The 16238-nt window shown below is 37.5% G+C and overlaps 1 protein-coding gene across 3 annotated transcripts in view; it reads left to right on the plus strand.

Annotated features, from left to right (window-relative positions):
- Positions 1 to 16238, plus strand: part of GRM7 (glutamate metabotropic receptor 7) — a 354665-nt gene that overhangs the window by 108443 nt on the left and 229984 nt on the right. For all 3 annotated transcript variants that reach the window (XM_063291614.1, XM_063291615.1, XM_063291616.1), the window contains exon 3: positions 9305 to 9446. In XM_063291614.1, the coding sequence (XP_063147684.1) occupies positions 9305 to 9446 (142 nt within the window). The remainder of the gene's footprint in view (positions 1 to 9304; positions 9447 to 16238) is intronic.

Genomic DNA, 16238 nt, shown 5'->3' on the forward strand with positions numbered 1-16238 from the left:
TGGGTGATATACATAAGGTGATATACATTTTCCTTGTGAACTGGGAAAATGGATAGGACAGGATAAAGCTCCAGCTGAGCTCAGGGAAAACATGCATGAATGGTGCCAAGATACCAGGGAACATGCCCACCATATGAGCCTGCTCAAGCAGGGAACAACTCAGCTGCAATACACTGGGGGTGAGGGGGCAAGAGGGGAAAGCAAAACAGCTTTTAATTAGGTTCCCCTGTTTCCACTGCAGAGTTTGCTCCAAAGTAATCACCAGAAAGTTCAGATAGTCCTCTACTGCAAAGGAGTCCTGATGTAGCCAAAATCTCAGTCCCACAGCTATTTAGAGAGTCTTACTGTGTTTATGCCAATTCTTTAGAACTCTTTCCCACTGTAGGAAACATTCTACAGCATGTTACTACAAACTATAGAACAAGGATCCCATCATTAAATGTAGATGGAACATTAATGAACATAGTTGACAAGTTAGGAGGTTCAGTAAACCCTATTTTTAGATCAGAATCAACACATCAAGAAAAGCTATTCTGTCTTTTCCATCACTTCGATAATTATAATTTACACCATTCTTAGCATTCAATTTAGTCTTCCAGTGGCTGCCTTGATTTTGGTATATTAAGGAAGCTTGATTTAACTGTCATAATAAAAGCAAGTCTTTGAGGTGATAAAATGCACTAGGGAACCACATTAAAAATGCACCAGAATTACAGTGACAACTTTAATAGAATAAAGTTCTTAATTAACTCATCTGTGCTAGACATTTTTAGTTTCTTTGCCAATTTACACACTATGGCTTCTGTTTAATTTTGTTTTAGAGATGGGGGAATAAACACAGACATAGCCGCCAATCAATAAACAGAGGAACATTTAAAATAAAGTAATCCATATGAACAAATTCCAAAGGAATCTTAATTCTCATTCTGCGTAGAAATTTTGTGTGAAAATAAATTATGCTTGAAATGCACATTATATTCATATTTATTATGAAACTGTAATAAAAACCCACATTTTGCTACACTCATTGCAGTGCAATTTTATCTCATTCATCTTCCCATGCTGGAAATACAACGCTGTTATGGCAAATTAGGAATAAGCAATTTTCCCTCCCTCTTTCATTTCATTGTTTGGTAGGGTTTTTTTTTTTTTTTTCTGTCCTGTGTTCTAGTCTTTCTAAATTCCTCAGTTAGGAATAATTAATCTAAATGGTTTGGAGGATAATAAGGGAGGCTACCTGGCTTGGTAATAATACTTGTTTTTTCACAGTATGGAATAGTAGTTGATATGAACTGAATATTAGTCTGGAGAACGATGTAGCTGCAAAAAAGGCAACTGCAAATTTAATTTGCAAATAATCATTTCCACTTTATTTTGTTTTGGTCAGACTCCACTTTGAGTACCATGTCTAATTCTGGGTATCACACTTTGGGAAGGATTAATAGAATAGATGCAGAGAAGAGCATCAAAACTTCATTAGAGAGCTAGAATCTAAGCCCTCTAAAGAAGAATGAGTATATTTACCTTTGAGAAGAGACAGTTAAGAAAGGATATGATAGCTCTTTTCAAATACCTAAAAGCATGTCACACAGAAGTCAAGACCAGTTCTCTTTTGTTCCAAATGCAGGACATGGCATAATAGATTTAAGTTACAGGAAAGCTAAAAGGACAGTTCAAGCATAGAATCAATTCCCCTGAGAGGTAAGCACTTTACTGGATGTGTTGAGGCAAAGGCTGAAAGGCTTTCAGTTGGGGATTCTTTAATTTGGATTCCTGCACTGAGTAGACATTGTAGGAGAAGAGCCAAGTTAGTCTATGGTAGCAAAAAATCAGGAGTCTGGTAGCACCTTTCCTGACTGACTGACTGAATGATTGATTGATTGATTATGTGCCATCAAGTCAGTGTCAACTCTTGGCAACCACATAGATTTTCTCCATGACAATCTGTCCTTAACCTGGTCCTTCAGGTCTTCCAACAGTGCACTCATTGCCATTGTAACTGAGTCCATCCACCTTGCTGCTGGTCATCCACTTCTCCTTTTTCCTTCCATCTTTTCCAGCATTAGAGCTTCTCCAGAGAGCTAGGTTTTCACAAAATGTGTCCAAAGTAGGATAATTTGAGCCTGGTCATTTGTGCCTTGAGTGAGAACTCTGGGTTGATTTGTTTGATGATCCATTATTTGTTCTCTTGGCTGTCCATAGTATTCTCAGGAGTCTTCTTCAACAACAAAGTTCAAAAATGTCAATATTCTTTCTATCCTGCTTCTTCAAAGTCCAACTTTCACTTCCATAGAGTGCTGCAGGGAATTTTTCTGACTAGCATTTTTTATTAAAAGGCATCAGCTTTCATCCATCGAGCCACTCTCTGTATTGGATGAAGTGAGCTGCAGTTCATGAATTTGCTAACCAGAAAAAGTTGCTACTAAACTTCTCCTGATTTTTTGCACTGAGTAGAAGAGTTGGACTCAATAATCTAAATGACACCTTTCAGGTCTAAAATTCTATCATTTTGTGCTTAAATATGAGTGGGTTTGGGTTCCATTTATAGTCAAACATATTCTTGCAAGAAAAAAGTTTCCAGATAAAACAAATGCTTCTTCATTCTAAGTAGGGATTAGATGGTGCTGATGTTTGATCTTACAGAATATTTAACTTGACATAGAAAACAAATTACCTTGCTTAGGAGAAAAGATTGCATGGGAGGAGGGACTAATATACAGTACATCAATTATATCTGATGGGCTGTATCCTCCACTAATAGAAGATTCTGATGTAGCAGAAACACCTCTCAGTGGAATGGGAGGGAAGGATTTTCAATCCCTAAGAACTTCTGGGACCACAGAAATTGGCTCAAATGTTTTTGAACCACTTTGGAACAGTGTGGGAAGTCATGAAGTTGCTGGAATTTGGGGGACATTTATTGTTGCTGTTGCTGTTGTTATTGTTATGGTAGCTGTAGGAAAGTGACAATGATTACAAATAATTTACTTCACCATTCCACTGAGAGAAGCTAAGCCTTCTCTTGGTAGGAGGTTAGCAAGTGTATCCAACAGTGCAATTATTGTAAGTCATCTGATACCTATTTCTGAATCTTTGCCTTCAAAACTACTTGATATGCCACTCAGTGCTCAATTATCTGATTTACTACTTCTTATCTTCCAGAAATCTGATCGTCACAATTATGTATATACCCATATGTATTGAGCTTTTCAGGAAAGATCCACAAGTGAACATACATTTCACTATAACCATCACAATAGGACTTTGCAGAAAGACTTTCTGGGAAAAATATATTTTATTATCTGTTTTTACTATTCAAAAATTAGGATGATCTTTCATTTTGACCAGAAGCAGTTTAGTCTGTCTAAATACTGTGAAATTAGCATCTAAGCAAACGTTTAAGTGCCAGTGCCACTTTTAATTGCTGAAACGGTACGTTCCACATATAAGAGGACAGCATGAGCAGGGCTGGGGAACTCCTAGATCTGCAAAAATATTCATACACAGTTTTTGTCTATGTCTCCACCAGCCTATCTAGATCTATACATCCTCAACAGGCACAAAATTTGGTCTTGAGTGGAGGGATAAGAAATGGAGAGGAGTAACTTGTACGCTGTGCTTATTTTCATTACTGAGGCTGCTGCTTACCTTATCCGTTGTACCGTTTCAGGGTAAAAAACTTGAGGTCAAAGGCTACTAGGAGTTGAGCTTGACTCCTGATGACTTCAGTTGCTGGTGACTTCATGGACGTTATAAGTTTTTAAAGTCCCTGCATCTTTTTGGCAACAGTGGTAAAATGGTTTTCTGTTGCCTTCTTCAACAATAAACTTCCCAGTCTAGCCTTCAGTGTTCGCTGGCAGTCTCTCATCTAAGTACTAGCCAGGCCAAAACCTGCTTCTGAGCCCAGTGGAGTTGCATTGTTTTATATAGGTGGTATTATTATTATTATTATTATTATTATTATTATTATTATTATTATTATTATTATTTGGTTGTATGCTGCCCAGAGAACTCTTGTACCTGAGTCGGATGGCATATAAATTCAATAATTTATGATAAACTGTTATTAATCAAAGTATTTTGAGAACAAAATGTTTAAATTTTCTGAGAACAAAATCTGTTAGGTCAACCTATTTTTATGTGACTAATGTTCAAAGGCTTTCTAAACCCATGAAAAAGGTCCAAGAACAACCTTTTCAGGAGATTTAGCAACACATAATTTAATAATTAGTGAGGTGCATAGAGTTCTAATCCAGTTTCATTTGATCCATCCAGACTCTTTGCAATACTATCACAGAAAACATAAACTTTTCAATGTGATGAACAACCAGTTGAAAGATGAATTTACAAACCACATAGACACACAGAATACCATTTTGAGTATGCTATGTAGTAATTGGAAAATCTGGTGAGCCTTCTCATAAAAACTTTCAGGATCTCACACACTTTTGAATGTCTTGAATTGATTTTTTTTTTTTTTTTAGAAATCATTGGAGTTCTTCAGTTATGGCTAATCATTGCCTTAAAGCCAGATTCTATACAGGTTTTCTTGCAATTGCTATCCTAATTATTTTATTTATGCATATATGCATTTATATGCCTGTCCAACTCAAACTATGTGATGCTGGGTGGTGTATAATATGTGGAGGTTTAATTCCTGTGTACTTCATTTACTGTAGTTAGATTTTATGCACTACTTAGAAAAGGTTTATACTGTACATGAATAAGAACATGACTCTAATAAAATCCCACATAGAAAGAAAAGGCTAGAGTTGTGACCTTGGAATAGATACAGATAACAGAAACCAGATCGTTGTGCTTCCTTAGAGTGTGAACAGAATGGTATGAAAGGAGGCAGTATAGTAGACTCTCAGTTAACCGGCACCCATGGGGATTGGTAGATGCTGGATAAATGTAGTTGCTGGTTGCTTGAGAGTTACTATTAAACCCTAATACCACTAGATGGCAGCAGAGAGATACAGATTTTTTTGCCGGTTGCTTGAGAATGACTTTTTTTTCTGGTGTCTTGAGAGTGCCAGTTTTTTTCCGGTTCAATTTTTGTGCCAGTTGCTTGAGAGTGCCGGTTGCTTGAGTTCTGGTTAACTGAGAGTCTACTGTATATGGATAGAATAAACTCTACAGAATCCTGATAGTATGGAGCAATGCAGGGGTGCCATTGTAAGGTCATCCCCAATGTTTTATCAAAGGTGTTCCCGTGTAGAGGTCACACTATGATTTACAATATTTTCTTTATCTTTCCTATGTGATGTAACAAACCAAATGTCTGTAGCCTTGCTTGTTTGGGGCTCTTCTGCAGTTCTTTGGTGAGGAGCCTAGGGATCACTGTCACCTGTGCATGCCAGTAAAAGATACTTGGTTGCATTGATCTCCAACCATTTTGATTCCTAATTTAAAGTAAGTAGTTTTCTCACAACAAAAGCTATAATCTGAGCCCACCATTTCATGAGAAAAGAAAGGCAGTTTTTTTCCTCTATCAGGCATGTACTGTACCACTGAATGTAACTGACTGTGTTACTAAACTTAATGCATAACAGTAAAGATACAGCACTTTCTTTTTGAGAGGGCAGGAAGATATAGCAAGTTGCTTTATTTATTTGTTTGTTTGTTTTGCTAAACGTACCCTGAAATACCCAGGTTATTTTGAAGATGTCTGTACAGTATGGGAGAGGGGATGAAGGGAGTGAGATAGACAGATTGAAGAAAGCCTTATATTAAATTGAAAAGTGAATTCAGAGGTAATGCTAACTCAGTTGCATAGTTCATTAATACTACAGAATGGTTTTATACAGTAATGTCAAAGTTGATCAAATCTGCATCCACTGAAAAAAAATTAAGCAACTTTTTCTGAAATTTTGTTTTAATTTTTGAGTTGAGAATTGTGCAGATGAATGTTTGGCTGTGATATTTCATTGTGCATCCAATGTACATTATTTATTTATTTATTTATTAATCAAATTTATCACCGCCCATCTCCCCCCAAGGAGAGACTGTGGGAAGTTTACAATAAAATGCAATTAGAACAATGCAATATAGAACTATAGGATAAATATAGTACATAATAAAATATAAATATGATGGAAACCAGATGGCTAAAAGTTCTCTATAAACCCACAAGTAAAACAGGGCCATTCTAGGGAGCTAGCCATCCCCAGGAGTAATTATTCTCCCTCCCGCCCCAGACATGGTGACAAAACCAGGTCTTTAATTGTTTACGGAAGTCCAGGAATGAAGGGGTCTGTCTCACCTCACCTTTTTAAACTTCTGTTGTAAGTATTTAGTTTTCCTTCTTAACCTTTTTTCTTTAAAAGTGATATCATGACAAATATCTAAACCTTTCTGATAATGACAGAGTAGTGGACATCTTAGAATACTATAGCACATTATGTGATTCACAGTTTATTTCATCAGATGAGCTGGAAACAAAAGATTTGAGGAGGACTAATTGTGCATCAGCGATACATTTAAAAATGCATAGAAAAGAAACCCAGTGTAAACACATCTCCGTCAAACCATATTTCTTTTGTCTGTATTGCTTACGTGAGGTACTCTTGAACATACACTAACTAGCCTGACAGTTTCATTATAGTGTAAATTAGGGTCAACAACCTTTTCAGGCAGTGGGCACAATTTTGTGTGATATTGTGGGCATCAAAAATATAAAAACAGAAGAAAAATTTCAGTAGTTTCTGTAGAGCTTTATTTCAGGAATCCAGATTAAAGCTTCCTTGACAAATGGTTGTCCAGCCTGGGCTTGAAGGAGAACTTATCATCTTACTTGGGTGATTGGTTCTCTGCCAAACTGTTCCTACTGTTGGAAGTGTTCTTCTAGCATTTAATTGGAATTTGCCTCCCCTTAGTCCATGTCATGTACTCTGATGACAGAGTATTTATTCTGTGACTCCTTTCTGAGGAGCTCTATCATCTCCACCCCATAGCCACCTAATCTCAAGGTAGAACACACTAATTTCCTCAAACATTCCTCTCTGGACTTAATTTCTAGTACTTGGATCATTCTCATCAGCCTTCTTTATACCTGTTCCACTTTCTCTGAATCTTTTTAAAAGGCACTGCCCAAAACTGGCACTGTACTTTAGGTGAGTTCTGACCAGTGCAGATTATATCTGAACTAATACTTTCTTTAAATTGGAAACTATGTTTCTTCCAAGCAACCAAATATTGCATTTGCCTTTTTGGTAGCCACATCATTTGGTGGGTTCATTTTTAAATACAGTTCAAAAATTAATTTCACATGTACTATTCCTTAGCCAGATATTTCATGCCTGTGCATAGGATTGTATTTTTTTCCCCCCTCCTAAATGAAGTACTTTGCATCTGCCTCTTTTAAATGGAGTTCTGTCATTTTCTGCCTATGTCTCTAATTTATTTGGATCAGATGAGACCACCAACTGATACATGCTTCCTTCTCCTCCCCCTCCTTGTCCTCCTCCTTCTCCTTGTCCTTCCCCTCCTTCCCCCTTGTCCCTACTTTTTATAAGCTCTCCTCTGACACTGTAATGTGCATTCCGCAGTGATGGTGCTGTACTGTTGTTGTCTGATAATGGCGTTGTCCTACTGCAAAGCCCTCAGCTGTACTCAAGAATACAGTCTTATTTGCCAGGATAATCATGTGAGGGAAGTCTCGCTGCATTTTTATGCTTTGGTTGCCTGTTCTGAGACATTTCAGGTCAAATATTTTTGTGTCTCTGCTACCTGTAAGTACAGCCAGGGAGAGGCAGAGTGCTGGGAATATAAATGACTAGACCAATTCAGAAGCAATTGGATCTGTCTGCCAAAGAGACTTGAGCCACAGGGAAAAGTAGTAACTATAAAGTCAGGCAATTTTCACAATATTGTTTGGGGAAATAGATTTTTGCTATATTCCCTCCCCTCCTTTTTATGGATCACTCTGATGCTTTAACACAATCCCTGTTGAGCAGAGACCCAACAGGAAGGTGTTGTAGTTATCTTACATCTTAGCTGTGTTATTAATAAGCCTTATGTTAGTCCAAACGTTTCCTGGTAGGAACAGTCAAGCCATTCAAATAGAATCCAATGTACTGTTAGGTAGAAATGAAAACAGTTGCAAAGTTCATCAAATGATGACTTCTGTCAGAATAAATGATAGGGTTCTGAAAGAAAAATATATAATTGTTGCAGAATGTTACCTGTACAGTTCTGCAAAAATACAGAAAAGTTAAAGTATCCATCCAATATTAGATTAATATACTGAAATGTTGTAAAAGTAGGATCAGAGGTGGTTATTCATTTATTTTGTATTTATGCTATTGTATATAATATCTTCTCAGAACGACATAGATAATTTTGTCCCACCCATTTTTAGAGCTTGTCCACATGCCTCTGTGGGCACCCCCAAACTCCCAGAGGCATTCTCACAATAACCCCCAATTGAATATACTATAGCCACTGTGCAAACAGCCTGAGTTAACCTGCATTTCCACCATCTGAGCAATAAAGCAGCACAGAAATCATCCTCCAGCTGCACTCTCATAATCTCTGTTTCATTTATTAGTTTGTGTCAAGAAAAATAAAGAAACCAGTCTGAGTACAAAAAGTCATGGCTCTCCAGAAACATTGCAACCAAGGGAAGTGGGGAGAGTCATGGAACTGGGAAATAGGCATTGAAGCGAAGTCCAATCAATAGGAAGGCTAAGGCTGTCACAAGAGGGTATTTGGTAACAAACTGTCTAGAATCAACTGCAGATGACACTGAAGACATCAGGCTGTCTTGATAGGTCCTGGACTCCCCTCTTTATCATTCTGTGACAGTGGATATAATGGACCAAATCCATGCTGTGGCATTCAAGGAGAGAATCCAAGCAGTGGGAAAAACCAAAGATAGAAGATGTAGAAGTACATTCAGATATGCAGGTTCTTTTAGATTTTGCATGGCGTCCACGAAGGACTCATTTGGGATAAAATATGAGAAATGTAATAATTCTGGGTTCAGAAGACATTAAAATCCAATTATTTCTACTGCATTTTTTTAGTTTCCTAAGTGTTTTTTATTTGTTTCTGATGATTTCTAAGCTGAGGGGTAATCAGACACACTTGATTTAATGATGAAAGCCCAGAAATCTTCATGGCCATGTAGAATTTTGGAGCCACATCCCCTGTACCAAACTAGGCCAAAGTCCATTTTTCATTCTTTTTTTTTTTAAGTCTCTCTTCCCTCTAACTACTCCCCCCCCCCCAGTTTTCTTTCTTCTTTTTTTTTCTGATTTACAGATTTTAGCATATTGTCTTCTTTTTTTTCTGTTAACAGGTGATCTCTGCATTGCCCAGTCATTGAAAATCCCACAGGATCGCAAAAACAAGACCTACGAATTTGATAAAATTATCAAGCTGCTTCTAGATACTCCCAGAGCCAGGGCTATCATTGTCTTTGCCTACGATGAGGATATAAAGTAAGGATGCCTGGAGAAATTAACTTGTTTACATGTAATTACTTTGAGCAAGATGATTTAGAACATATAAGAGCCTACTTTTATACACACCCACGTGTATGTGAATAAATAGAGCAGGGAGTCAGAGTTGAAAAGCAGTTGTGGTACAACTTGTGGCGTGCATTGCCTGTATAAATATTTTGTGGTATCCATATTATTAGCCTTAAGTCACCATATGAGCAATCAATGAGGTAATAAAAGTGTTCCTGGGTGGTATAATTTCAGATTAAAGGAGCAGGATTATATGGACAAATTTTCCCTGTAGAAGAAAATCTCCCTGAATACAGATTTAGCAAGCAGGCAGAGAATACCAGGCAGAAGCCTTCCCATGACAGCAAGTACAATATGTTCAGTTACATAGTCCCTCAGCTGCTGTAGTAGTGGTAAAATCTAGTAACTGTTTCCCAACATCTTTATGTGAGCTTGGTCCCAACTTGTTTCGTGGACAATTGCCACTGTAAAACAAATGTTTCACTAATGCATCACCTCTAATCAACTGCTTATATTCTAGACAGATTTTTTTTTCCACACAGACTTTTGAAGCTCATTATTTTGGACTTTGAAGTCTGCCTTCTCTCGTCTATTAAAGCAAGGAGGACAATCATGAGCTTGGAAAGCTAATTTGGGTAGATGGATGATGGGGTCATTTGCCATGTGATTCTGTCTCTTCCATCATAGCTCTAGAGTAGGTATCAGGAACCATCCTTGTTTGTAACAAAATTCAATTTGGGGGGGAAATAAATTTGCAAGAGGGCTAAGCTCCGAGGCAAAATGTTTTGTTTCCTTGGGTATGCTAGTTATTGGACATTAAGTTTTGAAAGACCAAACATGCAAAATGTTTGAGGAATTCTCTGAGAGTTCACCTATGCACATTCATAAATATAGACTTTATAAATCTGAAGTGGATTAATAATGCAGTTCTAATGTGCTGCAGTAAGGGACGCGGTGGCGCTGCGGGTTAAACCGCTGAGCTGCCGATCGAAAGGTCGGCGGTTCGAAACTGTGCGGCGGGGTGAGCTCCCGTTGCTCGTCCCAGCTCCTGCACACCAAGCAGTTCGAAAACATGCAAATGTGAGTAGATTAATTGGTACCGCTTCGGCGGGAAGGTAACGGCGTTCCGTGAGTCATGCCGGCCACATGACCACGGACGGGTCCTTAGGGACAATGCCGGCTCCAAGGCTTAGAAACGGAGATAAGCACCGCCCCCTAGAGTCGGACACGACTGGACTTTACGTCAAGGGAAACCTTTACCTTTACTTTAATGTGCTGCAGCAGACTTTGGAAGAGATATAGAGCTAAAACTTCACATAGCGGAGAGGAAATATCTAATCTGTCATTCTGCCTGAAAGCATCATGATATGAAGAGTTTTAGCAATTTTCTCTTCAGCCCACATTCAGAAATGTGAAATGAATAACTGCAAATTCCAGTCATATCTTTTTGTTAAGGGTAGATAGTCGAAAGCCCAGCACTATGGGGACGAAGTCCCCTTATCTGCCAGCATTCTATAGTAGGGCTGACAAAAGTGGCACTGTATCTGTACAGTGAATCTGTAGCAGTAATCTAATAGTATAACCAACTAGATCAGTAACACATGTTAAGCAGCAGCTGGCCACAACACATAGCCAATTATGGGAATGCTAACCATATTGCCTCAGTTTGGATAGGGACCTCAGTTTAATAAACTGCCTCTGGTCTCATGCTCAGGGCATGAGCAGAATACATGAGGAAGCCTGTGTGATGTGACTATGTGTGCCTTAATATTAACTTGCAATAACTTGTATAACCCTGAACCAGAAGTGCATGCATAATCAAACAACCCTGCTTCAAATTATTACTCATTTCTAAAGTGGAATGCTTGGTAATTTAAAAGAGAGAAAGAGAGACAGAAAGATTAAGAACAGTGTAATTTACTACCTACCATGTGTCTCCAGACCCAATGGATTACCTATTATCCTTCAGTTTTATTGGCTGCACATCTGGAGGGTGCCCAGTTAAGGAAGGTGAATTACAGATTGACCTCAGTGGTCTAGAAGAGCCTACAAGAGTGCAGTGCTTGGCGCACAGAATTATATTACTTCCTATGTGTCTAATGAGAAAGAAATTCTCAAGTCCAATAAGAAGTCCCTCTGGTGGGAGGAGATGGGCAGTGACAAGTTTTATAAATAAATAAATGTGTACTTCTTTTATCTAAATCATCCACGAACTGACATAGTATAGAGATCCAGGAAGACAGTCTTGACGCAAATAATCAGAAACTATTATGTGAACCAAGAGAACAGGGGCATTTCTTAAGTCCTGTGAAGGGAGGTAGTATTAAGTAGACACTCAGGCTGACTCATCCCTAACTCTGAGAAATAAAAGAGAGGAGGAGAAGCAAAAATGGGACTTGCAAGACTCTGTTATTATAGCCTATCTCAGTGAAATATAGGTCTTCCTGTGGACTCTGTTTCCTGATCTGGGCTATCTCAAAGAGCTGACACATAGCTACTTTTAATTGGGTTCTCGAAGGATCTATAATAAGAGGATGCAAATTCATGAGAAGCTAACATTTTTGTAGTTTGTAGTCACCACCTATGTTCCTGGAGTATAAAATGTAGTCTGGAGGGATCAGCAGGTGAGACAAGGCTCAGGAGAGAATTCTCTAGTTGTATCTTCCAAAGCAATATTTATTATTATTTATTCTAAACTAACTGGAAACTCCAATATACAGTTTAGGTTCCTCAACTGAATCAAGGAGATAGCAGAGAGATCTGCAACTGGCAGGAGGTTACCTCAGGTCCCTCTTTCAACTTGTTTATTCTACAGGTTTACTTTCACATTTTTAGTTGCAGCTCTAAGCCCAGCAGATTTAGAATCATGTCTATATATTTCCACTGACTTCAGAGATGGGAATCTGAAATACTATAGCGTCAAAGAATTGTTAAATTCCAGAAATTTTCAGACAAATTATTCTGATGAAATGAATTCATGAAAGGGGGACAAAAGAGAGGTCCATGATGTTCAAAATAAAATACTTGCCAGTATAGCCATTTTTATTGAGGAATGGCTGAAACCTGATTAAAAACTGCTGACCCTTTTTTCTATGACACTGGCCACTGCAGAGGAGGAATTAAAGTGTGGTGATTCTCTTAATAAGTTTTTATTATCCTCTTCTAGATTTTGCTTTGCCATGCAGTGAAATAACAAAAGACAAGCAGTTGGAAGATTTGAAACCGTCAGAGCTACTGATGCCTATTGATTAGAAAGGCTATAAATGTGTGCTTACTATAAAAGCCTGCTGACCTTACAAGGTTTGTAGCAGCCAATCCTGCCTCTGTAGTCTGCAATGGGTGTGTTGGTTATCACACAATAAATTAGGTTTTGCTTCCATAACCCTGACTATAGATTCTCCATAAATCTAAAAAAAGGAAAACAGCTAAAGCAACAAGTTTAACTTGAAGAACGTATATTAATATTTTGTTTTAATTCATTGCATATACTTTTCATATAATGCCAAAACAAAGATAGTCCATGATCTGAGTTTCCTTTTATGGATTTTCTCTGTGAGTTCTTTGCTCAGGCAAAATCCAGTTTGATATTATTTTCCCAAATTGTCAACTATTGAGTTAGAATACTGGAAATCAATTTTCAGTTCTGACTGGAAGGACAAATACAACCTATAGGTCACTGTTCAGATATAATATGGTTTATCTGAAATCAGAAGACTTGGGGAGAAATGAAACAAGAAGGGAAGAAAGAACGTTTATGCCCAAGGCTTAGACCTTATGACCAAACTTCACTTCATCTTTTCCCAATCTGGGTACTCTTCCCCAGCCAGCATGGATATTGATGAGAATTCTAAGAGTTAAAAGTCCACATTCAGCAAAGACTCCCCAAAGGTCTGGTACAGAAGATGGCAAAATGTGGGCTGGACAATTATACCATTAGATGGATACATAGTAGTTGAACAATTGCATCAATATCTCCATGTCAAGCTAGAAGGAAGTATCAAATGGTATACTGCAGGGCTCAATTCTAGGCCCTGTGTTATTAAAATATTTATAGATGACTTGGATGAGACAACATGATTATCAAATTTGCAGATTTCAGAGGGATTGCAAGCCCTTAGAAGGCAGTATTAAGATTCTGAAGGATCTTGACAAACTGGAACAATGGGCAGAAATCAGCAAGAAGAATTTCAACAAGGATATATGCGAAGTCCTACATTTGGTTGGAAGGAATCAAAGTTATGAATATTAAAAAAAGGGGGGTTCATACTGGGCAGCAGTAATGCAAATAAGATTTGGGTGTCTTGAGCTGAATGTGAGCCAATCATATGATGTAGAAAAGGCAAATGTTGGGCTGCATCAAAGAAATACAGTGTCAGGATAAAGATAAATTATTATTTCACTCTATTCTGCATTGCTCAGACAGTACCAAAAATATTGGGTCCAATTCTGGGAACCGCATTTTAGGGAGGAACATGGCAGACTGGAGCATGTATAGAGGAGAACAGTTACAATGATAAGGGGACTGGAATAAAAGAAAACTTGCAAGGAATAGTTAGAAGCATTCTGGAGAAGAAAATATTGTGGCAAAATATGATCTTTTTCAATGTATACAGTCAAGCAACTGAAATACCATCAAGAATTGTTCAGAGTTTTTCCAATAGACAGGACAAGAGGCAGTGGGTTTACATTACAAGGAGGTAGATTTTGGTGGGACTCATATTTTTTTTTTAAAAAATCCTAACAATAAGAGCTGTTCAGCAATGGACTGTCTTGTGTGTAGATGAGGTAACTCTTCCTCAGAAGCTGGATGGTCATCTGTCAGAGATGCTGTAGTAGGAGATACCTGCCTGGGAAGGGGGTACAAGTAGATTATCTCCAAAGTTTCTTTATTTTGTGATTCTTCTATAGAGAACAGCTGAGTTGGGAAAAGCAGATAACCCGAAAGGCAAAAGACAGATAAACAGTGACAGCACAGCCAGGACTGTTACAATAGCTCTTCCCCATGGCTCTCTTATAAATGAGATATCATGCCCTAAGAGCAGGCAGTGGAGCTTGTCCAGGCTTCCTTTTCCCCAAATCCCATGACTATAATAACAGGCAGGCCTCACAAAGTTACTTTCCCTGTTCCTGTGTCCTTCAGCCAGATTAAGAGATAATTTTCACTTGGTTATCACTGGGAAATGAATACATAAAGTTCCCTATTTAATGCAAAATATCAAGTTCTTTTTTTTTTTTTTTGGTTTCATATCTAATGTATCACAAAGCCACATGTTACCCTCTCATGACATTTAAGAGAACTGATATATAATGTTGGTTTCACTTTGTATAATTTTGATCTGTTGCTGTTGTGGTATTTTATGATTTTACTGTATCTTATCCTGCTCTATTTGTATATTGTCTTGATATACTAAGATGAAGGGCAAATCAAAAATATTTCTAACAGCAGCAACAAAAATAATGAAGTATCACCACACTATGCCACATTGCTGATTTTTTGTGTGTAAATCCTAAGGTCTTGCACTATTCCCTTTAAACTATTTTGTGAATCAAAGAAACAATTTTCTGTTGGTATACTCACTGATATTCTATTTTGTTTGTAACCAATGAACTTTCACTGCTTTGTTTAATTCAGGGTAGTATACTGGAAGACAGGCAGGAAGTTAAGGAAAGTGATCCTTTCTCCTCTGAATCAGCAAGTATGTCAGTCTGTTAGACTAAAATACAAAATATTGTAGGCTTTGATATGAAGTATTATTTGCTATCTTTTACCTGACATTTCTGCATAGTATATGGAGGTAGGGAGGAGGGAAATACTATGCAATCAAATATTTTCATTCATTGCATCTTTGTTAACTCCAGGGTAGTTTCCATGGAACTGAATGGTGTGTTGGTCCAAATAGCATGAATGCCTGGACTGATAAAGTTACCCCAAAATTCACTCATTCAGTATATTCTTCCTATATGCTCAAGCAATGTTTCTTGTGTTCTCATTTCAGCATTACAACTGAAAGGCTGTTACTATGCTTGATTGTCTTTGTAAGGGTCAATAGTGCCCCTCAAAATAATTATAGATGGATCAATGAACAGTGATTTCATAAGAAAGATGTATGGAGGAGAATGGAATTCTGCTAGGTTTGGAACCAATGTTTTGGTTCATTGAGCAATCTTCAGGGCTGTTTGTGATGAAGAAGTGAGAATGATTCAAGTGTAATTTTGTAAGTGTAGTGAACTTCATTAGACTTTTGCAGTACCTTAGTTGAATGTCATCTTGCTGCATTATATTATTTTATTTTTTTCCAAAACAAATTAAGCCACATCTTTCTTTCTTGGCCATAATGAAAATCCATAAATTCCAGATCTCAGGCTAAAGTTATTTTAAATACTTAAGTGTTATAAGAAAGAGAATGAATGGGACTATATGTGGGAGATGGGAGCAGACTGGATGAAAATTAAAAATATAAGATTAAATAATTCACACAGCTTTTTGTAATATCTTGTAATACACACTGAATACAAATATGAGACTTGTTTACAAAAAGTTAGAGTATATTTTTTGTGAGGGAAGAGACTTCTGATCTTTAGTTCATGTGCTATTAAATCTAACATCCATTCTCCATTCTATGACAGAGAAACTAAGGTCCTTTTATATATAAAAGAATATATTCACATTATTTCCTTAAAAAAAAAGCTTTGTGGGTTTTTTTCTTACTAATTTGGCATTAAACAATCTATTGCTGATCATTATTTCTTACTGTAATTTAA

The sequence above is a fragment of the Candoia aspera genome, chromosome 2, assembly GCF_035149785.1.
Source record: "Candoia aspera isolate rCanAsp1 chromosome 2, rCanAsp1.hap2, whole genome shotgun sequence".
NCBI lineage: Eukaryota > Metazoa > Chordata > Lepidosauria > Squamata > Boidae > Candoia > Candoia aspera.